Source organism: Physeter macrocephalus, chromosome 2, assembly GCF_002837175.3.
Source record: "Physeter macrocephalus isolate SW-GA chromosome 2, ASM283717v5, whole genome shotgun sequence".
Taxonomy (NCBI): Eukaryota; Metazoa; Chordata; class Mammalia; order Artiodactyla; family Physeteridae; genus Physeter; species Physeter macrocephalus.
The window spans coordinates 131005450-131030248 of NC_041215.1; the positions used below are offsets into that span (position 1 = coordinate 131005450).

General features: G+C 45.8%; 1 protein-coding gene across 1 annotated transcript in view; it reads left to right on the forward strand.

Annotated features, from left to right (window-relative positions):
• The window catches only part of ARMC9 (armadillo repeat containing 9), a 151857-nt gene that overhangs the window by 63191 nt on the left and 63867 nt on the right, over positions 1–24799 (forward strand). Inside the window, exons 14-20 of the mRNA XM_028482596.2 lie at positions 826–916; positions 2787–2910; positions 5084–5223; positions 6661–6737; positions 9280–9354; positions 15241–15331; positions 18827–18882. Of these exons, the coding sequence (XP_028338397.1) occupies positions 826–916; positions 2787–2910; positions 5084–5223; positions 6661–6737; positions 9280–9354; positions 15241–15331; positions 18827–18882 (654 nt within the window). The remainder of the gene's footprint in view (positions 1–825; positions 917–2786; positions 2911–5083; positions 5224–6660; positions 6738–9279; positions 9355–15240; positions 15332–18826; positions 18883–24799) is intronic.

The following is a 24799-nucleotide window of genomic DNA, read 5'->3' on the forward strand; positions in this document are numbered from 1 at the left end:
GTCGCCCTCAAAAGAGAGCGCTCCCAGATGTGCGATGGGAGGTGCACGGGAGGACAGCTGTGCAGGAGCAGCGCGAGTGGGACCTAGCTGCTGCTTCCACAGCTTTCATTCATTCTTCTTGATTTCCCCCCAGTTCTTGAGACTTTTGAGGATTACGTGACATAAGCTGGGTGATTCCTCATTGCCCGCTTGGCGTTCTTGGGTCTGCTAAGTGTGTTACCATCCTGCATTGCTGATTCCAAAATTGTGTTGTTATAGTTTCTTGTGCTGTCCTCTCTGTCCTTGAGGATTTGTCTCCTTAAAAAATCCATTCACTGTAGTTTTATGGTGGCTTTGGAGGGAGCGAAGTTGGACGAGCGTTGGGTCAATCGTTCTACCTGGAAAAACATCAGCAACAGTAATAGCAACTCGTATGGCTTGCCTGGTGTCAGTCACCGTTCTGAGTGCTTTGAATAATTAATTCTTCTAAATTTGGAGGTCTGAAAAACTTATATTTTTTTGCCAACTCTCAGAAGAAACATCGGTTGAAAATCAAGACTGAATCGCCTCTAATAAGTTCACTCAGAGGAAGAGAACAGCAGACCTGCAGAGGAGACATAGGCTTCTCTCCCACTTTTCTTTCTCTTCATTGCTTTTCCTCTTTATATATATATATATATATATATATTTTTTTCTCCCACAGAGGAGTGTGCTGCAGCTGCTGCGCTCACAGCAGACCTGCAGAGGAGACATAGGCTTCTCTCCCACTTTTCTTTCTCTTCATTGCTTTTCCTCTTTATATATATATATATATATATATATATATATTTTTTTTTTCTCCCACAGAGGAGTGTGCTGCAGCTGCTGCGCTCAAGGAACGAGGTGGTACGGCAGTACGTGGCCAGGCTCATCAACGCTTTTGCATCCCTGGCAGAAGGTGAGACGGCAGCTCTCCTTGCCGACTGAGGGGAAAAAAATGAAAAGCTGAGAAGTACGTTTTATTTGGCGGACAAAACAGAAGACTTAAGGCCCGACGCAGCATCTTACGTAGCTCGGAGGGACTGCTCCGAAGAGGCAAGGGGGGAGCCAGGGTATATAGGAGTTTTTCTGCAGCAAAGATGAGGTAGAGCATCAAAAGATTACTGTTAAAGAAAACCAGACATCTCAAGTTAAGGGATTCAGCACTTTTCTGTGTCCGGGAAGATGCAAGAGTGTGGGCCCACTGAAGTCATTCCTTTGACAGGCACCTCAGCGACCTAGGGCCAGTATCCTGGGCTTTCCCGCCCTTAGCCCCCTCAGGGTGCACCACTGGGGGTGGCTGCAGGGGCTGAGGGCTTGGCAGTGGGCAGCCCGTTGGTCTCCATCCTGAGTTCCCTCAGGGCTCACCGTCCAGAGCGGCTGTAGTGGCTTGATGTCTGCAACATCCTTCGCTTACTGATACGGCAGGCAACATTTTTTTTCTTCACTGATGCCTTCAAAGAGAAGAGCTAGGTCTTGTGGATGTGTTCTTCCCCGTGAAAACACATTCTTCCCCAAGTTTCTTAGCAATGACATATGATTCCTCAGTTTATTACTGTTTAATGCATCTAAGGTCTTTTGAAAAACTTAGTTGTTGTCATATTGCTGTAATTTATGTCAGAGCAAACTTTGATGGTTTGGGAGTTTATTTTGTTAGCCTTTGCCTTCATTTTGTAAGCTTTCCGGTATTGCAACGTAGTACTTTTTAGATTGCTCTCAAGATAGCAGGTAATGCCTTTTTTATCATTTTCTACTGCAGGCCAAATAAGGTTGGTGAAATAAAGTGATCCCAATAAGCACTACACCATGTCTTTCAAACCACTAAGCCTTTTAAATCAAGAGGATTTGAAAATTCCCAAAATAACATGCCACCATAATTTAATTCAAAATGATTTTACAAACTGCCATGACCTCCCATAAATTCTAATTTGTTTGAGCTCGTTTTAACATGAATAATGAGAGTTTTAAATTGTGACTGTATGACACTCCAAAAGTTTTTTCATTCATTTGTTTGTTCTTCCAGCCATTTAACAAACACTTTATGATAAGCCAGGGTATGTGCCAGGGACCATTCATATAATACGGTTGAACTTTATGTCTAAAATTAATGTCATCTGTATCAAGACACAAATTCACAACAGGCTAGTGATAGGGTTCCAGGTATGGTTCCTAACTTCTTCTCCAGGTCATGGGTGTGTCCAGAGAGCACTACTGGGCTGCCTCTATTGTTAAGACTAAGGGGTTCGTAACACACAGATTCATCACCCCCTTTTTCCTTGTGATCTGACTTTTGGGTTCAAGATTTGGGGTAGGGACTTCCCTGGCGGTCCAGTGGTTGGGACTTTGCCTTCCAGTGCAGGGGGTGTGGGTTCGGTCCCTGGTCGGGGAGCTAAGATCCCACGTGCCTCACGGCCAAAAAACCAAAACATAGAACAGAAGCGGTATAGTAACAAATTCAATAAAGACTTTAAAAACAAAAAACGGTCCACATCAAAAAAAAAATCTTAAAAAAAAAAAAAGATTTTGGGTAAATAAAAGACACTGCTCCGCACGAGAACACAGTGATGAATCATGTTTAGATGACAGGAAAAGTGGTTTTCCATTCATTAGATAGTTGATTGAGTAAAACCAACTTGCAGTTGAAATATGCTTTAATAAGTTTTCTAGAACATAAAATTACCCAAACTCTACGTGTGTTAGATGCAAAGTTTTCATAGAAAGTGGTTTTGGAGCATGAACTTAACACAAGATAAATTCTCTCCCTTGTTCATCTCTGGTTATATTATTAGGTCGCCGCTACCTTGCCCAGAGCACAAAGGTACTGCGGATGCTGGAAGAAAGGCTGAAGGAGGAAGACAAGGACGTCATCACCAGGGAGAACGTTCTCGGGGCCTTGCAGAAGTTCAGCCTCAGGTGCTGACTGTGCAGTAGGTCATGGTGGCGCCTGTGAAATCAGCTTGGGGGTTTCTTAGCCACTGTTTTGTGCTTGTTTGGTCCCCGTGACGGTCCAAGATGCAGGTGATATTTTTCAGTGAATGCTTAGAAGAGGTTGGGTGACTTTCTGAAGAAAAGCTGGAAAGCGTATCTCGGATCCACTAAACCATCCTGCTCCTACACTTCAAAGCACTGTTATATTCTCCTAACGACCATTATCTCGTGCTGACCAGGTGCTAGATGCTAGATTGTGTCTCGAGCCACGTGAAGGTTTGGAGATAAGCACGTGAATGCGCCCCGATAGAGCCTCCACCTGCAAGCGCTCAGAGTTCACTGTGGGAGAGGCACGTGTAAATGCACGGTCACAGTCGGTGGGCTAGGTCGCTCTGTGAACGTCAGGGGTGGAGCCTCCTGGTTCCTGGTCCACCCATCTCCGCCACCTGCCCTGTAGTCTCAGCCTGGACCTGGTCATGACTTGGGAGTGCTCCACGTTAGAGATTTAAAACTCAGACACCTTTTCTTGAAGCAGATCTGACGTCCTCCCAGAGCCTTTTTTTTTTCTAAATTGGCAGCATTATTAAGGCGTATTTTACATACCACAGAATTTACCCGTTTTAAGTGTACAATTCAATGATTTTTGGTATAGTTACCGACTTGTACAACCATCACCACAGTCTAATTTTAGAACATTTCCATCACCACAGAAAGAAACTTCATGCCTATCTGCAGTCACTTTTCATTCTTATCCCTCGCCCCAGGTAACCACCACTCTGTTTTCTGTAGATTTACCTGTACTGGTGTGGTCTTTTGTGACTGGCTTCTTTCACTTGGCATAATATTTTGAGGTTCATACAAGTGGCATATGTATCAGTACTTTGTTCCTTTGTGTTGCCGGATAACATTCCATTACGTGGACAGACCACATTCTGTGTATTCGTTCATCAGTTGATGATATCTCGGTTGTTGCTACTTATCGGCTGTTACGCATAATGCTGCTATGAACATTCGCATACAAGTCTTTGTGTAGACCCGTGTTTTCTTTTCTCCTGGGTGGGTATCTAGGAGTGGAATTGCTGGGTCATATGCTAATTCTTCCAGAATCCATATTCCCTGATGACCACCTGACTTTCTCGTTGACTACTAAGAATTTTAGTACCTTGAGTCCCTAACTTTTTCTGTCAGTCCCTAACTTTTTCTTCCCACCAGATGTGGTTAACGTCTGACTGACTCTCACTAACAACCTAAAACCTGAAAAGGGACATATTCTAAGTGTGTATATGTTTTGTGGGGGGAAAGCTGTAGGTATGTAGTTCCTACTATTTGCCATGTCCCTGCTGATGAAAATTTCTTGTTCTACCTATATGAATTGAAAGAACTCTAAATAATCTCCAGAGTTATTACTTCCTCAGATCATAGGAACATGTTTCTGTTTCTTTATAAAGATGATTTAGCTCGATGTTGACTATATTTGAAAAACTTTTAGAAATTTAATAACTGTAGTTATTATAGCGCTTAGTCCCGTCAATTCTTAAGGTTGACATGATAACATCCACTGTAACACATTATGATGAGGCATTGGATTTTGTAAGATTTTACACCTGGACCTTGGGTAGAAAATAATTCCATATAAATTGTATTACCCAGGTTACTAAACTACCCTTACTCTATAGAGATCTGAATCAAAATGGTATTGAGCTGGTTTTATATGAGCTGGTCTTCTTTCTTTTTTGTATTTCTTTACTTTTACATAGCTCAGAGTGCCTAAACTACATTATATAGACTAGACTTCAGGTAAAAATCTGTTTGCCAGCGAACCATTTCTATGACTCCGTTTCCTGGGTTAAGTAGAGCAAAAGCTATCGATAAATATTTATTAAGTATTTGAAGTAATACGCTGCTAATTCTAAATATTGAAAAGGAAACCTTCAGAGTAGGAAGTCTCCTTACTGCCTTATTTTTCTTTAAACCTTTAATAATATCCCTGAAAGGTAAAGAATTTATTGTTGTAGCTTCCGTTGTACAGGTCTAACAGTAAGATATTCGCCAGGGTCCGTAACTTCTGTAAAGTTCCTTTTCTGATAGGCATTCACACTACTATGTACTGTCACGTGAAGGGTTTCTTGCTAACTCCCTGCAGGCTGTTTCCTCCTAGGCGCCCACTGCAGACAGCGATGATTCAAGATGGCCTCATCTTCTGGCTGATTGACATCTTGGAGGAGCCTGACTGCCTGTCAGACTACACGCTCGAGTACTCGGTGGCCCTGCTCATGAACCTCTGCCTCCGGAGCACAGGTCTCACTGTTGCCGTCCCCCTGTCCCCGGGCTCTGGAGTACCCACGAGCCTGATGTGGTCTGCCTTTTGTTTCCCTCCCAGAAAACTCAAAACAGAAAAAGAGTGTGAAGCATGTCCAGCTAGGTCTAAAGCTACCGAATCCCTAAAGCCAAAATACCACTCTGGCCTTGGAAAGAATAATTTATATCTATCTATATAGATATAGATATAGATGTGCAGGACCCACATTAAGAGGAGGTTGAATTACATTACGTTTTTCTTCATTTTCATTGCATTATTCAAAGGTAGGAAGTGAAGAATTAGGATCGGTTTTATCTGAAGACAGAGAAGTATGTTCCCAAGATTCCACAGGATTAAGTTGGTGACAGAGCAGCGACATTAAACCAGGCTTCCTGCTCTTAATCGCAGTCGCCTTCCCCACTCCACGTCGTACAGACGACGGCAGTTCCCATGTGACATCTCAGGTCATTTATGTCTTGATCAATAAGGGGAGTGGTTTTAGCTTTCCTGCAGGTTTCGTCCCGCTTAAATGATCTGTTCCCTGGGATGGAGGAAGCTTCCTTGGAGAGGTGCCACGTCCGGCTCATGGCTGGCCTCTGTCTGAGAAGGTGTTGAGAAGGTGTTGAGAGAAGGTTACCTGGATAAATAGCTCAGGGGTATTTGTTAGAAGCTCCTTCAACCCTCAGACGCCTTGGAATCTGAACCACCTAACTGTGTGTTGTTGACTGACTAAATGACTTACTTCTATCTTCTCTTTTAAAAAAATAGCACATGCAAATTTCCTAGCTTTAAAACATTTATCAGATTATAATCGGCTTTTCTTTATTATCATCAGTTTATTTGCAGTGGTTGTCATGATGATGTTTTGAATTCCTGAAATAGCCGGAGGATTTTTAAGTGGTGGCGTGTGCACTTGGGAGGAGAGCATGGCCCTTTGACTCATCGTGCTTTCAGTGTAGTGAAGAGCTCTGACCTCCTGATAAGGCCACCACTTACTGAGCACTGGGGGTGTGCCGCCCTATACTGAGCTGCCGGGACTTCCCTGGCGGTCCAGCGTTTACGACTCCGCGCTTCCAATGCAGGGGGCGCAGGTTCGATCCCTGGTTGGGGAACTAAGGTCCCACGTGCCGCGGCGCTCGGCCAAAAAAACAAAAAACTGATGCTCTCTTTCTGTCTCATGCTCCTGTCTCCTTTGCTCATGTTGCTTTGGGAAACTTTAGTGTACTTAATTCTACATCGCCCTTTGAGGTGGACGTTAATAATCCCCAAGGGACCCCAGAGGAAGAAATTGGGCCCCGAGTCGGTGAAGTGACTCACCCAAGGTCACACAGCTCACAGGCAGAGGAGCCAAGGTGCATATTCAAGTCTGCCTGACCTGAAACTGTGCCTCTGAGTTTAGACATGTCCCGTTTTGTTTCTCTCTTTTTCTCCTAAAGGGAAGAACATGTGTGCCAAGGTGGCGGGCCTCGTGCTGAAAGTTCTTTCGGATCTGCTTGGCCATGAAAACCACGAGGTACCCAGTCAGCGCCGTAAGCCCCGGGCTTGGGGGAGGGTGGCCCGGGGTACTTACTGCACTTGCCCTCTTCCAAGTGTTTGTATAAGCTACGTCAGAGCGTTTATCATTTTTAAATCCTGGAACCCAGAGCAGGAGGCCGCTCCCTGGCTTCCCGTTTGTGAGCGCCGCCGCCGTTCGCGGCCTGTGCTCCTCCCTCCCGGGGGTTATGTCCTTCCTCCTGGTCCTCTCCCCCTGCTTCACGCCGCCCCGCTTGTTGACACTCCTCTGTTGGGTTTAACATATGTCCATGGACATGCATGCAACCTGAAAATATATTTAATATTATGGGTGTGTTCAATTTGTGTAAATAACATTGCCCTCTAAATCTCATCCTTTTCTTCCATTTTCAATGTGTCTTTAGGACCTTTCTCTGTTGCTTTACGTACGTCTAGGTCCTTAACTCTCGCTGCTGCACAGCAGCCCCTTGTTGGCAGCCCTCCCGTTTCACTTATCCAGTCCCCCGGGGTGCCCCGTTTGCTTGCCTTCGCCCCTGTGCTGCCACAGCCGTCCTCGGCGGACGTGGCCGCGCCTCCCCCTCGAGGGCCCGAGCCGGAGCTTCCCTGGGGCGTAGACACTCGTCACTGCTGGCTCACCCCATGCGTCAGTCTTGCATCAGAGTCCTGCCGAAGTGTCCGCAGGATGGCCGTCCTTGCTTCTACTCTCGTCCGTGTGGTTTTCTAGCCCGTGGGAGGCGAGCCCTTTCTAAATAAACTAGAGGTCTGGATCAGCTAACACACGCTATGACTATTCTCTCACCCGCTTTCTACGAATGCCTTTGTGGAAACCGTGACATCACTTTGCACCTGAAGCCAAAAGCTCCGCAAAGATCTGCCCTCTTTAGCCGGCTCTTGATATATGTTAAGAGTCAAACAGAGAAAAAGCCAACAGGAAAAAAAGGATAAAGTGTATAAATGGACAGTTTACGGAACAGTAAATCTTGATGGTCTGTAAATATGAAAAGATCTTCAATTTTGCTAGTAGGGAAATGAAAATAAAAACAACTATAGGATGTCTTCTCTTACCCATTAGATTAGCAGAAATGAAAAGTGGTAATAAATCCAGTTCTGGAAAAGAGTGGTGGGAAATGAGACCTCCCCCGTTGCTGCGGAGAGAGTGTATGTAGCATGCAGTCCACTCGGAAGGGGAAGCCCGTTTATCAAGTGGCTGCCATGTACCATGTCCTGTCTGTCTTGATGTTAGGGTTACCTATGTGAGTAAAACATGGGTCCTGTCCCTGAAGAGCTCATGGTGAGACATAAGTATAAGTTTAAAAATGTACTAAATCCTGGGAGTTAGCTGGTGGCCTAGGGGTTCGGATTCTGGGCTTTCACTGCCGTGGCCCGGGTTTAATCCCTGGTCAGGGAACTGAGATCCCGCAAGCCGCGCAGTGCAGCAGATAAATAAATAAATACCGAATCCGGCGCAGAAATGGAGGGAGGTATGTACAGGGAGCAGAGCAGCCTGTCTGGGGGCTCAGGAAAGGCTTCGTCTGAGGTATGTCTGAGCTGAGTTTTATTTTTAAATTGTTATTATTTTTTTTTTTTTGCCACACCGTGCGGCCTGTGGGATCTTAGTTCCCTGACCAGGGATTGAACCCACACCCCTTGCATTGGAAGCACGGAGTCTTAACCGCTAGACTGCCAGCGAAGCCCCTGAGCTGAGTTTTAAAGGATGAACCATAGGTTTCCAGATAGACATATATGGGAAGCGCATTCCCAGCAAGATGAGCTGCTAGAACCAGGCCGGGGCATGTCACAGCGTGCTCTGTGTGTGTATTGGCGGGGGGGGGGGGGGGGGGGGGGGAGGGGCGCAGTCCCTTAAGTGGAATCTGTGTAGTGTGAATTCCAAGTGGCAGGAAGGGAGGAGCAGAGGAAGATGATATAGAGGCCAAACCTTGAAGGGTCCTGTGTTCTATAGTAAGGAGTTAGGGCTTTCCAGGGAGTGTCTACGGAAGGTTCCCGAGGTCGGGGGAGGGATGATTTGGCCCACGCTGTAGAATCTTGGCGATGATATGATGGTTGGATTAAAGGGTGAACATAGAAGGCAGAGAGACCCTTCTGGAGAGCTCACGCAGCCTAGGTCATGGACGATGATGTCTGAACGAGGGCTGTAGCGGCACCTGTGGAAAAGAAGGGTGCCCACTAAAGATGGCTTGGAGACCCAACGTTGGAGGGTAAGAAGAGAGAGCAATCAGTGATGCCTCCAAAGGTTCTAGCCTGAGTCATCAGGACGACATTAATCCAGCAATGACATGTAACGGGAGTAAACTTTGGGAGAGAATGATGCCCTTGGCTTTGAGCTCTTAGTTTTAGCTGTTGCCCAGGGACGTGCCAGTGGAGACTGTCTGTCATTTGGAGACCTGCCTCCGGGAGCTCAGGGAGCTGCAAAGGTGGCAGTGCTTGCCCTCCTCGCTAGCCAGGCTGTTCTCAAGGGTGGTGCAATGTTTGAGTTGTATGGTATTTGAGAACCTGAAAATGACTGTTTTTTTCTCCCCTTAAAGATACAGCCGTATGTGAATGGAGCTCTGTACAGCATCCTTTCTATTCCGTCCATTCGTGAAGAAGCAAGAGCAATGGTAAGAAAACGGGCTGTGGGATTGGTCAGCTTCTGTCAGTGCCACGTTCAGAGGCTATTAGAGCAAGGGGTTCCTGACGGGGCCCCAGGGAAGGGCTTCAGATAGCTTCTGAACTCCCTGAAATTGTATCCCAAATACATATTTGCAGTTTTCTGGGGAGAGAGTTTGTGGTTTTTATCAGATTCTCAAGGGATCCCAGCCGACAGGATTAAGAACCACAGCGTCAGAAGTTCCTAGAAGGTTTATTTTTTGGAAAGTTGTAGACAGTTTTAAAAATTTAAGTGACTCGTTTTAATTGGGGGCTTTGGGAATGCTTATGGATTTCATAGTAGGAGAAACTTAGCAAGAAAATGATGAAACGGAGAAAATCATCACCCAGATTCACCTCCAGGCTTCCTGGAGGAACTGTGGCAGTGAGATCTGGGGCTATCAAAACACTCCTCTAAAAAAAAAAAAAAAAAAAACAACACTCCTCTAACCTGCAGGCATTCTGACAGCAGCCAGGTGGAGCAGACAAAACTGATCAAACTGTCTGGTTGGAAAAGAGTTAACTGAATATTTAATGTGTTTACTTTAGTGTTTATATTGGAAGCATAAAACAAACCTCAGGTGATTAGCGCCTTCTTTTGAGATGACAAACGTTTCTAGATCTAATCAAAACCATTGGAGTTTTGTCCTTTTTCCTTACGACATGTGAAACCCTGTGTGCGTATTAAATGCTTAGAATGAAGGGATTAAATATATTTCCATCGTCAAAACACAGGCTAAATTCAGTTTGAGACCAGTGAAGCATGTTCTTCCACTTGGCTTTGCTCACTTAGAAGAATTACTAAATCTTCTAATGGGTCATCTACAGTTACATCAGCAGTTATGCCAGAGACAAAAACTTATTTAAGATCCATTCTGTGTGGTCACGGTAAACAATGAAACTTAATTGCCTACTGCTTTTAAAGAAAAAAAGAAATCTCCTTTTTCAATACAGAACAGGGGAAGGTAAACTTGATTAAATTCTGCATCATGGTCATTCAGGTCAAAGAGAGGAATTGTCAACCAAGGCAGAGAACAAGGAAGAAAACATGTAGGTTGAGGAAAAAGAAAGAACAGAGGTGGCATGGAGTCCAAAAGCATGAAGGGCAGACATCCCAGGGCACAGGGGTGGAGAAGGCAGACTTAAGGGCAGGAAAAGGACAGGCACCAAGTGGGGAAAAGAGACTCACCGTTGTCAGACACGAGAGGGGTGGCCCTTAGAGATCATCCAGGCCAGAGAGAAAAGAGATGGAAGAATGGGACAGCCTCAGAGCCCTGTGCAGCAATATCCGGAGGTCTCACACGTCTGTCATTGGAGCCCCAGAAGGAGAGGGAAGAGAGGTAATGGGCAGAAAAAGGGTTGAATAAATAATGATGAAAAACATAAACATAATAATAAGGCATCTAGGAAATCCTCAAATGTTTGGAAATTAAACAGCACAATTGAATTAGTTTTCTATTGCTGCATAAAAAATTACCCCTAAGTTTAATGGCTCAAAAAAAATTACTGCCTCACAGTTTCTATAGGACAGATGTTGGGGAGCAGATTAGCTGCGTGGTGCTGGCCAAGAGTCTCTGCTGTGATTTTAGTGAAGACTTCAGCCGGGGAGTCGAGGGCACAAGGACCCGCTTCCAAGCTCGCTCTCGTGCTGGCTGTTGTCTGGGGACCTCGTTTCCTTGCCAGGGGACTGCTGCGTAGGGCTTCTCTCCACATGGCAGCTGGCTTCTCCCTGAGGGATCCTAGAGAGTCAGAGAGTGAGCGAGACAGCAGCCACAGGCTCCTTTACGACCCAATCTCAGAAGTGGTCACAGGACCGGCTCGGGTGCGGTGTGGGAGGGGTGGCCCGGGAGCATGCATTCCAGGAGGGGGGTTCGTCTTGGAGCCTGGCTGCCACTCGCTTCTAAGTTGCCTCTGGATCAGTGAAGTCGCAAGGGAAATTAGGGCTATTAATCTTTTGACATATATCACAAATATTTCCCCAGTTTTTCATTGGTCTTTTACTTATGGGGTTTTGGTTATATGACAGCTTTAATTATAGTTAAATCCATTAATATCTTCCTTTATAGTTTCCTGACATAAGTTTCTAGACAGCCTCTGAAAAGAAAACGTAGACCACTTAGATAGAGGTGTAGGTAGCATACGCTTCCCTCTGGCATTTTAACAGGGATCAGAGTCATAAGCAAATGGAGGAAGCTTTAGGACACTTCACCTAAGTAGTTACCTATTTATTTGTAAGAGAGGCCTCTAAAGGAGGATATGGCTTCAACAGAGTTTTTCTAAAACCCTGAGATCTCCTCTCATTTCACTCTTATCCTTGAAGAGGTTTTTAGATTGATAGAGGGTATTACGTCCTTTTCCTTTATTATATAACAGTAACAAAGGAAACCAGACAGTGAGGAGAACATCATCCATAATCTCACCACCCTAACATCTGCTCACACGCAAAGCCAGGGAAGAGGTGGCAGAACTGATGTTCAGACCGTGCCGGGTGTGTGTCAGCACAGTCCTTTTGGAACGAAGTTCAGCAGCATATGTGAAAAATTATGAAAACCTACATATTTTGGATTCGTTCATTTTCCTCGGGTTATTGATGCAGAGGAGAAGAGCTCTGTGCATATGCCGAGGCTCATTTCAATATTTTTATAATAGTGAAAGACCAGCACGTAAATGTCTGGCAATGGAATTGCCAATGAAATTGTGGGTCTTTTGCTCACAGCATTAGTAGCTATTGAAGATGATAATTAAGAAAAGCAGTATGAGACAGTATGGAAACTTTATTGTGTAATGAGGGATAAAAGTAGAATATGACATGATAATAACTCTGTGTTTGCAACTGTGTAAAACATTTGTGTGCTTGTGGAAAATGAGAAAGAATACATAAAAATTAGATTAGTGCCAAATGCCACTATGGTGGTCTTAAAGTAAAACCAAAAAAAAGGAGAAAAAGATACGTGCGTGCCCCGAGGCCCATTTGAACTTTAAGAGACCACCAAGGTCTGGGGCCGGAGAGCACATGCGATCAAGAGGGCCACCCTAATGCTACCCCAAGGCCTCCTGCACCCAGGGCTGGAGTGGTTGTCGGCCAGGAGCTCTTCCCTGGGATTGAAACCCCAGCCAAACATTGCGCCCTGGGCTGGAGCAGACCAGATGCTCTGTCAAGGCTCTCAGAGTCTCCGGGAGAACCAGGGAGCTGGGCTCAGAAGCCACAAAGCCAGGAGAAATGCCCACACCCTCCACGGGGCTGCTCCAGTGATAACCCCACTGTGCCTTGCACCAATGCCCCGGGCCCAAGCTCCCACCGCAATGCCAGAAACTCCGCTCTGCTGTCCCTGAAGGGCGAGATGCCGCCTGCCCAACTGTCACAAAGATGTGTGTTCCCCGTGTGCCTGATTCTTCACATTGTCTCACATGGGTGCATTTGATTGGCAGGACCTAGCTCATCTGCCTGCACCCTGGCTGAAGGGAGCCTGGGAATGCTAATATTCTGGCTGCGGCCTTGGGAAATGAACACATTGTAGAGAAGCTGTTTTAAAAGTGTTCATCAGCTACAAATGTTAACAGTTGTCCATTACAGTCGGTAAGCCTGTTTGCTGTATTCCATGGCATCCGTTATGTGTGGGCCTTTCAAAATTCGTGTGGAGGGCTTCCCTGGTGGCGCAGTGGTTAAGAATCCGCCTGCTGATGCGGGGGACGTGGGTTCGAGCCCTGGTCCGGGAAGATCCCACGTGCTGCGGAGCAACTAGGGCCGTGTGCCACAACTACTGAGCCTGCGCTCTAGAGCCCGTGCTCTGTAACGAGAGAAGCTGCCGCAGTGAGAAATCCCGTGCACCGCAACGAAGAGTAGCCCCCGCTTGGCGCAACTAAAGAAAGACTGCACGCAGTAACAAAGACCCAACGCGGCCAGAAATAAATAAATAAATAAATTTATTGAAAAAGAAAATTAGCGTGGAAATCTTACTGAGAGGATAAATTGATATGGCATTTTTAGAAAGCAATTTGGCAGTATGTATAATAGTCCTCAAAAATATTAATATTCTTTGCCTAGTAATTCCACTTCTGAAGCTCCATACAAAAACATGAACAAAGATTCATGTATCAAAATATTCATCACAACATTACTGATCATAGTGGAAAACAGGAAACAACCTAAAGGTTCTCCAAGGTTCTGTCCTAACCCTCTTCTCTTCTCACTCTGGGGCCACCGGGAACCTTGTTTGCTCCCTTGCTTCAGCTACCAGCTCTCTCTTCTGAGCCAGAAACCCCTACCAGACACAGCAAGCACAGTTTCAACCGTTTATTAAGCATCTCCTATGTGCCAGTCATCAGACTAGATGCTTTTCCTTTCTTTTTTTTTTTTTTTTAGGTATAATTATGAACAGTGAAATGCACAAGCCTTACATATACAGTTCAGTGCATTTTGACAAATATACATATTTACATAACCAACACCCAATTATATCCCTTAAAAATCTCGTGTTAACTTGAGTTGCCATCCTTATTTTGTAGTTGAGAAAAAAGGCTATGAAGAGTTAAATAATTTGACCAAGGTCACACAGCTAGTTTATGGGGAAACGAGAATCACAATCCAGACTTAACCCTTCTAGAAGGTAATGCTCTGCTTTAGATGATGGGAACTCACCATGTTCAAAACTGCACTTGGCACTTCTTCTTTGATTCAGTTAGAGCTGCTGATTCCAAACTGGCCGACCTGAAAAGGAGCTTACTGGCTCAGGTAACTGCAAAGTCCAGGCATAAGCTTCAGGCATAAGCTTCAGGCATAAGCTTCAGGCACAGCTTGATCAGGATTCACATGTCACTTGATCCGTTTCTCTACCAGCACCTCTGTACTCTGCTCTCTCTGCTTTGGGTTCAATATCAGATACACTGTCCCCTCGTGGGGGTAAGAAGGCCTCATCAGCTCCAACCATACATTCAAGTCCCACAGAAAAGAGGAAGGAGGGGAAATAGACATTTATGGTCAAGTCAGTATCTTACCTCTACATGTCCCTGGAATTCTGTTAGTCAGAATTGAAAATTCTGATGTCAGTGTTTTGTAGTAAATAATACACGCTGTAATGACTTTATAATTATTTTGATAGGAAAAGAATGATGGCTGTTTAAAAAGAGGTTCTGTTTCTTCTTTTACTTCTCTGAACATGCGGTTTTACTTTTCAAAGACCATTTTTGGCCCTAAAATCCAGAAGGCAGTGTATAACTACAGGGAAAACATGGGAGAGAAACCACCTCCCCAAACAACATACTGCCAAAGCTAAAAGGAAGACTTACACAGTAAAATTTTACAATAGCTTTTTACAAAATAAATGTGTTATAATTAGGTCAGATAGTCAACCAAGAATAAAATAATTCCCTCGTGAATTGTAAAAACAACAAAAAGAATGTTTAGAACTGAGCAGAGGATTTTTATTGTGCATATCCCTTCCTCCTGAAAAAAAAAGGTTTTTTTTGGTTTTGGGGCTTTTTGTTTTGTTTTGTTTAAATTAATTTATTTATTTACTTTTGGCTGCACTGGGTCTTCGTTGGGTTGCGCGGGCTTTTCATTGCAGTGGCTTCTCTTGTTGTGGAGCACGGGCTCTAGGCTCTAGGGCTTTAGTAGTTGTGGCTCTCGGGCTCTAGAGCACAGGCTCAGTTGTAGCACACGGGCTTAGTTGCTCCCCGGCATGTAGGATCTTCCCGGACCAGGGCTCGAACCCGTGTCCCCCGCATTGGCAGGCGGATTCTTAACCACTGCACCACCTGGGAAGCCCTGGGTTTTTTTTGATTAGGTGAAACTACTCCATTGAAGGGTAGTTTCCCCTGAAAAATGAAATGTTAACTCTTACTCTCTCCAATGCTTCTAGGGAATGGAAGACATCCTTGGCTGCTTCATCAAAGAAGGCAATGCTGAAATGATCCGCCAGATTGAATTTATCATCAAGCAGCTTAATTCAGGTCTGTTTAATGCAAGAATCTATTATGTATCTTCTGAATCTTTCACGTATGCTAGAAAGACACATGGGCTTTCTTAGAGGGGCTTGTCATGTCTTAGAATTCATTCAAGAGGCCTTAAGGGAGGCGGGGAGACCCAAGTGAACCCACAAACGGAAGTTCAGCCAGGTAACCAAGGCCACTTTGTCCCATGATCAATAGTCTCTCATCACACTTTTGGCTTAGAGTCAACACAAAGAGTTCAAAAGCAGTTGCAGAAACCCTTCTCTAACTGGAAGTTCTCTTTATGTGGGCCTCCGCCTCCTAATTATTTCCCCCAGACCACTAGGGCGGCTGTCCCAGGGTCCGAGGGTCAGATAATGAAAACAGATGCCAATCTTGCCGGCACCACTGTGGCAAAGGCCCCCATCCCCCCACGTTCTTTCACTCCAGAAGAATTCACGTTGCCAAGCAGCAATGTGGGAGGATGTGATCCCCTTTCTTCCATTACTGTGACCACCCACATCCCATAATAAGCAGGAAAGGAAGGTAAAGGAAGCCTTGGATGGGACCGGCTGGCGGGGATGCTCTTAGCTCTTTCTATGGCCCCTGATGCCTTAATCCTGACTTGTACACATGCCAGAGGCACCTGGCACTGCCAGCATCCAGGGTCAAGTTTGTCACTTACGTCTTTCTGCATGCCCTTGTCCACATCACTGAAAGCCCAAGTGCACAGATTCTGTTCCTCACACGAACGCAGGTAAAAAGTGAACCTCCTGATCTCTGCTCTAATCCCAAGGCAGCAGCTTGACCAAGGCCGAGCAAAAGGGAAGTGCCTGAAGCCCTTCACTGCAGGAAGCCCACAGGTGGCTCTCCCAGCTCCTGGTTCACAGCTGGGGCTGCACAGGGCAGTCACCTGGGGAGATTTGAAAACCCCCAAGGTAGCACCCCACGCCAATTAAATCAGAATCTCTGGAGGAGCCCCAGGTACGAATAGTGTTTAAAACTCCCAGGTGATTCCAGTGTGCAGCCCCGCCTCGGGGGGACACAGAAATGGAGAGCCAGAAAGAGGGGGTTAGAGGGCTCCCCATCAGCAGGAGGTGGCCCGGGGAGCAGCCGGTGAGGTTAAACCTTGGCTGTCTTCAGGCTGGGGGCCCCTTTCCACTTGAATGTCCTCTCCTTTGTTTTTCACGGAGCAAGTATAATTCATCCCAGATTCAGGTGGGCAAGGAACAGATTTGTATTTTCTGCAGCAACTGCATTTCTGACTTTGCTCTTCCATTCTGCTAGGCGGGCATATTGAAAAAAATAATAAAAGGAAATAAAACCTAACCTTAGTCCTGGCCGAGGTTACTCCCTAACCTTCTCTGTGTAGGCCACAGTTTGGGAAGGCAGGGGAATGCTGGGAAAAGTTGTTGCCTATCTGCTCTGAGGTCACTAGCTATGCCGAGACCTCCCTCCCAGGCCAGGGGTCCTCTGCAGCGTCAGGGTCAGGTTTGGGTTGGGAACCTTCTTCAAGGCTGACTCTGTTTCAGTCAGTCTGTCAAGACACACTCACCTCTATTTCCTTGTCAGTCTTCCCTCCTCCCAGGCAGCCAGAAAGCAGTGTGCCTTGTCTCTCTGGCCAAGAAAACATCTCTTCCTCTTACATAAAGCTGGCCCTTGGACCAGCATGCTAACGCATGCGAGGCTGAGGAGTCGGTCTACGTTTCTGTAAGGGATGTGCTTTAGCAAGAAGTTGTCCTGGACAGAGCCAAAGCCTTACAACCTTGTGTATTCAGGACAGACTTGGGATCCACCTGCTCAGCTCCGGAAGTTCCAGTTTAAATGGAGTGCCTACAGTAGCTCTTTTTCATCTCAAGCACAGAAGCTGTTCTGTATCCATAGGACAGTGGCAGGACTCCAGAGATGACTACCCAGGAGTCTGCTACTCTGAAGCAAAATTAGAAAGTCATTGAATATTTGGGTGGAGGACCAGATACATACACATAAATACCTTAGGATACCTGTCAACAGCCATCAAGTCAAAATGAATCTACAAGCATCATGCTTAAACCTAGAGGAGGGAGAGCTGGAGAGTTTCCATCCAGTCCAGTCTTCATCCTCAAGGGGAAATTAATAGCCGAGTGTGAGTTAGGAGTCATTTACTAGTTTAAGATAGGTAAATGTTAAACTAGTAAATCTAGTTTTAGATTTTACAATCTTTTTTTTAGAGTATCGACTTTCTTGTTTTATTTTAGTGAACATGAAAACATGTACATGGGTTTTCATAATTCAAGTCCATCTCAATCCTCTAGCACCCTTTTTCTAGTGGAGTTTTAAGGTCCTCAAGTACAAAAATTCCCATGTATTTTAGAACTCTAACCCCGCAGGAGGGGAAGGACTGCTCTGGCGAAGCCTAAGGGGGACTCCCGGCCTGGTGATGTGACAAGTGGAAGTGAATGGCCAGCAGCAGCAGGGAGTTTTGTCCGTGACCCCAGCGCTCAGCAAGGGGGACCGGCAGATACCAGCCGGTCACCGAAGAGAGGACAGGGCGACCTGACTGGTCACCGGGCAGAGCAAGGCGGAGCCGGCTTTCCCGGAGGGCCCTCAGGAAAGAAGGGATGCTGGTAACTCCAGCGCCCTGTTGTTGGGCCCACAGCCCAGGGAGCAGTGCGGGAAGCAGGGCTCGTGTCCCCGTCCTCCCGGAGAGGAGGAGCTGAGCCTTGCAAGGGACTTGAGTTCACAGGACTGCACACAGTTCCGAAAGTGGGTTGAGTCTGAGCCCACAGGGGAGGGGGAGGGAGCAGTGTGGGTGGACGAGCCTGTGGCCTCATGAAATATCTGAGATTCAAAAAAAAAAAAAAAGAAAAAAGGCCTTTCCCTATTTGAAGAAGAAAGGCTTCATTTACCATTGGTAAATATAGCAGCCTCCCCACTGTGAAAGCCACTTACGGAAGGTGGGAAGGAGCAGCCCTCCGCACAGAGCTGGGAGGGCATAGAAGCTGGGTAATTAAGCTTCAGCCCAGATGCAGGTGGCACAACATCCTCCAGTATGCAAAGTAGCTTCCACGACAACAGCCCAGCCCGCGGCAGGCATGCGAGCCCTGTGAGGGTCCTGCTGGCTGCGGGCCAGCCGGGTCGGTGGATCCCTTCCCTTCGGAATGAGGGCTGCGTCGAGGACAACGGGAGTCCTGGCGTTTCCACGGGTTCCCTTCTAGGAAGTGGTTTTGGGGTTTGGTTAAGTCTAGGTGCATCTGCCGCCTTCCTGAGCGCGCTGGACAGTCTCTTCAGCGCCTTTGTTTCCTTCTGTCCTCCGATTTCCTGTTTGATTGCCTTTCCTCTTCTCTCCGGCTTTCTTTACTTTCATGTCGTCTGTTCAAGAAATGGGTGATAATAAGGAAGGTGCGGAGTAGCTCAGGTGCTCTGGCGCCGGGGGCTCACAGGCTCCGTTTCCATGTCTCTGCAGCAGCTAAAGGATTTCGTTGACCAAGGCTCCCAACTGTGGTTGCAGCTATTCATTGATTTTTTTCTTTGTAGAAGAGCTATTGGACGGTGTTCTTGAATCTGATGATGACGAAGATGAAGATGATGAAGTAAGTTGGAGGCTCTTGACACCACATAGAAAACGCGGGCCAACTATTCTGAGTCTCTCCCTTGCCTTGGAAAGTTAGTCCAGAAACGGAGCTTTCAGTCCCTGCTACGTTACTTCTCAATTCTGTGGGTCGGCTAGAGCTCAGCTGGGTGGTTTTCTGCTGGTCTCTCTTGGGGTGTCAGTGGCTCTTCTCCACGTCTGAGCTGGCGTCGCGACCGCCACTGCCCCTGTCCACGTGGCCTCTAATCACTCAGCGGTCCATGCTGGACTGCCTCATTGGTTGGGGGCCGGGCTCCAAGGGGAGAGAAGTGAAAGCTTCCAGTCCTTGTGTGGGCTCAGCAGCCTCGGAACATCACTTACGGTGCGTTCTGCTCGGGGCATGTGCCAAGACCAGCCCAGATGGGGGGCGGGGGCGCGACAGTTAGGCTCCGCCCACACGCGGCTGCAGGGTGGGAGGACTTGCGGGGGGCGTGTCTGGAGACCGTCGGCCTCACCTTGGCGGGCTCGCTGCAGCCAGCATGGAGAGGCCACACTCTGCGGCGCTTGGGTTGATGGGAGGCTGAAAGATGACAGGTCTTCAGCCGAGACATTTGCCCTGAAGGGGCGTGAGCCTCCCCTGTCTTCCTCATGGGTGTGAACGTTGGACCTGGAGGCTCCCCGGGAGAATCTCCAGAGTGGAGTCCGGGGCTTGGTTCAGAGCTGGCAGAGCGTACCACTTTACCCTGTCATTTGCATTCCTGTGCTGTGGGTTACCTCAGCGTGAAAAATCTGCTTACCTGGTTTTTTAGAGTGTGAAGGTTCATTCAGAAGGAGTGCGTCTGAGTGAGTCTTGTAAAGTGGTGTAGAGAATGGTGACTCATGGGCTGTAGATGGATTTTCACATGACAAGCTACTTCATTATTTTTCCTTCAGACCTAAAAAACCCATGCATGGCTGTCCTCTCTTGTTCTCTGTGGTAATAAGTGATTTGCATTCCCTCTATTTTGTGGGGAGCATTTATTCCTGAAGTGCACGCTGGAAGGTGAGTTGTTATTTGGAGTTGTTGTCTGTCCATGTAAAAGGTGTGTAGAAGCCAGGTTTTTGTTCATTGATGGCATCAGTTAGGGGAGACAGTTCATTTAAGAGCCCTCCACCAACGAGGACGGCTCCACCAATGAGGACAGATCTGTGAGTGTCCCTCTGCAGCCAGCCTCCCGCCTGCCTTTTTCCTAATGGGCTGTAGGTGGCGCCAGCGGGTACCCCTGCTCCCTGCAGTTCTCTACTTCCAGAACTGGCCAGCACCTTCTCCAGGCCTCTTCCTTTACAAAGGTGGATCCAGAGAAGGGAGGAGGCCAGCCTAAGGTCACACAGAGCTGACGGCAGTAAAATCTGGTTTAGAACAGGGATCAGCAGACTTTTTCTATAAAGAGGAAGCTAGTAAATATTTTAGGCTTTGCAGGCCACACCGTCAGTTTCATCCACCCAGATCCACCCGTTGTAACCCAAGGTAGCCATGGACAATGCATGAATGGTTGACCGTGGCTGTGTTCCCATAAACCTTTTTTTTTTTTTAATGTGTCCTGAAGTTTGAATTTCATATGATTTTTATGTGTCATTAAAATTTTTTTTCAAACATTTAAAAATGTGAAAATCCTTCTTAGTTTACTGGCCTAACGACCACAGGCCATTGTTTGCCGACCCTGGAGAGAACCCAGCTCCCTGACTCACTGGCCTTCTCAGGACTGTGAAAAGACACCGCCTGTGTGTCTCGTCCTTCAGCACTGTTTTATATTATACTTTGAGTTAATATCTTAATTATTTAATTCCAATAACTTTTTGTCCAAAAAAAGCTCCCCTTGGGGCTTCCTTGGTGGCGCAGTGGTTGCGCGTCCGCCTGCCGATGCAGGGGAACCGGGTTCGCGCCCCGGTCTGGGAGGATCCCACGTGCCGCGGGGCGGCTGGGCCCGTGAGCCATGGCCGATGCGCCTGCGCGTCCGGAGCCTGTGCTCCGCAACGGGAGAGGCCGCAGCAGAGGGAGGCCCGCATACCACAAAAAAAAAAAAAAAAAAAAAAAAAAAAGCTCCCCTCAAGATCTGTTTTTCCCCCCTCTCCGTTATCCCTGTGGGGTGGTTTTATTTTATTGCTATTAACCCCTTTGTTTTTGTACTGCAAGGGAAAATTCATGTGGTTCAGCCGTTGATGATGGGAATTCAACTTTTGGAAATTTCCCTGTGGAAGTTACAGTCGACTATAACTACAGTTATAGTCTATGGTAAATGAAGGAATATAGACATCTTTTAATTTTCTGGACTTTTTGCTACTCTGTGCAGATTTTTATTTTAAGAAGCTAGTGTTTGAAAATATTTGTTGTGATAACTAGAATTTTCAGAAGATTCTTGAAAGGGTTTAGCTGGAAAATTATAAGGAAAGGACCTGTCATTTTGGGCCAGAACTTGACTGTCTGTGAGGAGCTCAGGTCGGCAGGTTCTGGGCTCTCCCTCTGCCATGGTCCTGACGCGCACTGTGGAGGACTAGCCAGGACGACCTGGGAAGGAGCCAGCAGGTCTCTACTTTACTAAGCTTTCCCCAAGGCCAGGTGTTACTTTTTCAACTGGGGACGGGGGTGGGGGGAGGTATGGGTGTGGGGAGAAAGTGAAAGATGCTTAGACTACAGGAAAATCTCCAAAAATCAGCTGTGCAAGTCACCCTGTTGTTGGAATGTGGCTGTCACTTCCCAAGGTGACAACTTTGAAGGAGACAGCAAAATTATTTAAACCCAAAACGCAGATAACGAAGCCACTGTTTTCAGTTAGCTGCTTAGTGCCTCTAAAGGTAAAATGGCTCTAGGAGGGGCCGGAGGCCAGGGTAAATTATGGCTGCCTTGCCTTACATTGAGCGGAAATCTGTGTCCTTGCAACTTCCGCCACAGGTCCTGCTTTGCTGGAGACTCTCAAGGATCCCCAGATGCAAAATCTGATTTTTCTCTCTGATTCCTAAAAATGTAATAACTTGTCCTGATGTATTAACACTTATTTAGTTATGTCTGAATATATATACATACACATTCCAACATAAAAAGTTAACTAGAGTTAGTTTTTTTCTGACTTGTAGACTGTCTAGGATATAACGTCACATGGAAGAAGGAAATTGCAAAGTAACATGAGCAGTATGAGGAAATTTCAGAAAAAACAAACTTATAAACACTCATCATGATGAATTATATACCTGCTCATATATACATAGCAGAAAGGTGTGGAAAGTTACACCCTCTTAGTTGACACTGGAAATTCCCTGGGTGAGGTCTGGGGAGATGAGGAAGTGTGGCTGAGAAGTGAAGAAGGGCCTGGATCAGCAGGGCCCAGGGCTGCAGACTCACCACGTGAGGCAAGAAGTAAGAAGGGCACGCTGGATTTAGTGGACGGAGGTTGGCTGCTGAGCATTTTTGAAGACTAATGAGGCAAAAGCCAAACTGAGTAGTTGAGGAGCAGGTGGGAAGTAAGAGAATGGAGCCTAATGAGTACATACAGCTCTTCCCACAGATTTGGCTATGAGCAGGGGAAGAGAGTTGGATGGTGGCTAAACGGGGCATTTTTGTTTTGTTTTCATTTGGGAGATACCTAAGCATGTTAAAATGCTATTTGAGAAGGATCCAGTTGAGAGGGAAAGGTTGAACATTCAAAGCAGGAGGAGAGAGAGAGGATGGCATCAGAAGGACAGGTGTTTTCATTATTTTCTAAATTGCTTCTTATACTCTTCTTGGACCATTTAAAGCTCCAGAGGAAAAAAAAAAACTATCATTAGATAAGCTTGGACAGTACCTAGGAGAGAATGGACAAATGACAACAGCAATTTAAGGGTTCCAACTCATCTCACCTAGTGCTTTGAAGAAATGTATTATTATCTAATACAGTTTATTTTTACATTAAACGTAGATAATATGTTCCCAAAGGGTCGATGGTGAATCACAAGGAGTCCTGATTCCAGTATTCTCACCACAAACGGCTCACGTTTTCTTACAGTTTGAGGCGAGTTCCTTGTGTCTAGCTTATAAGTGGCTTTATAAGTGAAGATGAAAGGCCTTTCTGTGCTATTCCAGAAGATTGATTTTAAGACAAATATTCTCCCCTCTTAACAAAATAGGTTTAAAGGCTGGGTTAGATCAGCCATGGACATTTACTTACTGGTTGCCATGAAAGTGACAATCATGTGCTCAGCAGTTCCTTTCTCTATAGACTTCTGAAATCTAAGAGCCGTTCACTTGCTTATTCAACAAATATTTGAGGACCTTAAAATAACATTATTCTAGGAAATAATGGGTAAGGGATCCAAAAGAAATTTAAAAGAGTATCTATGGTTTAAAATGCCTCTAAGAGTTTAAAATCTAGATAGGTGAGGTGACAAAGACCCTGATAATAGCTTGTGTAGCATCACCACGTGCCAGGCACTGTTCTAGGCACCTTACACATCCTATTTACCCATTTATTCCTCACAAGAACCCGGTGATAGGTGCTGTTATTGTTCCATTTCACAGACAGGGAAACAGAGAAAATATGTCACTTGCCGAGTTCACACAGCTGATAATTAAGTGATGCAGCCAGGAATCAAACCCAGGTGGTCTGACTTGTCACACTGTTAACCACTACGTGATTTTGTCTCTTGCGAGACATATATAAACAATTAGCAAATAATAGAAAATAAATATGCGCTCATAGGTCCGTGAATGTGATAGAAACCAGAAGCGCTGCAGAAATTCCGAGTACTCAGAGAAAACTGGAAAGTGGCTGTTTTGACAGCACTTTGCCTCACCGAGGGTGAAAGGTGAATGGAATGGATTGCTGAAGAGAAGGATGTGGTCAGGAAAGCAGGAAAGGCATCTTCTAGAGGAGGCAGCATGAGCTTTGTCCTTTGCTTCTCCCCGACCCACAGTGATGCCCCCACGAAACCCATATTAACAACCTAGTATGTGTACGTGCTTTCATACTTTTCTTATAAGATACACAAAGAAAGTACACAAACATATGTACCATGGTCCTGGATGTTTTTGTCAGTATTTGTTTTACAAAATGAGACAACACACAGATGCAAACACACACATCCTCAGTGTTGCCTTTTTCCCTTCTTAATGTCTTCTGGAAATCCCTCTGAGTCAGTCAGCATAGCAGTTGGGCTTCCTTTGAATGCTGTGCATGTGCAGTTTTCCCGATTTTCGCTACTTCAGACAATGCTGCAGTAAACATCTTTGCAAATATATCCTTATTTAGCGGTGCTTTTATTTACATGGGCTTTTGTTGCTGGGTTGAAGTGTTTGTGTGTTTTAATGGTAATGCATTTTTCTAGATTGCTTTTTTTTTTTTTTTTTTTTGGTTTTTTGGTTCTTTTTCAGATTGCTTTTTAGAAAGGCTGTAACAATTCAGATTTCACTAGCAGAGCAGGAGAGGAGCCTTTCCCTCCATCTCCACCAGCGATAGGTGTCATTACTCTTTTTATTTTTGCCAATCTAATGGTGGTAAAGTGGATCCCATTGTTATTTTAATTTTGCATCTCCATTGAGTAGTGAGTTTGACTGTCTTTATGTTTATTTGATTGGCTATTTGGATTTGCTATGCTGTAATTTCACATTCCTATCCTTTCTCTATTTTTAAAATTGCGTTTGTCTTTCCATGTCGGTTCATATGAATTCTCTATATATTATAGATATTGATCCTTTTTCACCTTAATTGCAACTATTTTAAAGATGTATCTTTTATTTACTGACATATTTTTATAAATTCTTTTGTCATAAATCTTTAAAGAAAATTTTAAAGACAAATATCTTGGCTTTTCTTTTTTTGTGTGTGTGTGTGGTGCGCGGGCCTCTCACTGCTGTGGCCTCTCCCGTTGCGGAGCACAGGCTCCGGATGCGCAGGCTCAGCGGCCATGGCTCACGGGCCCAGCCGCTC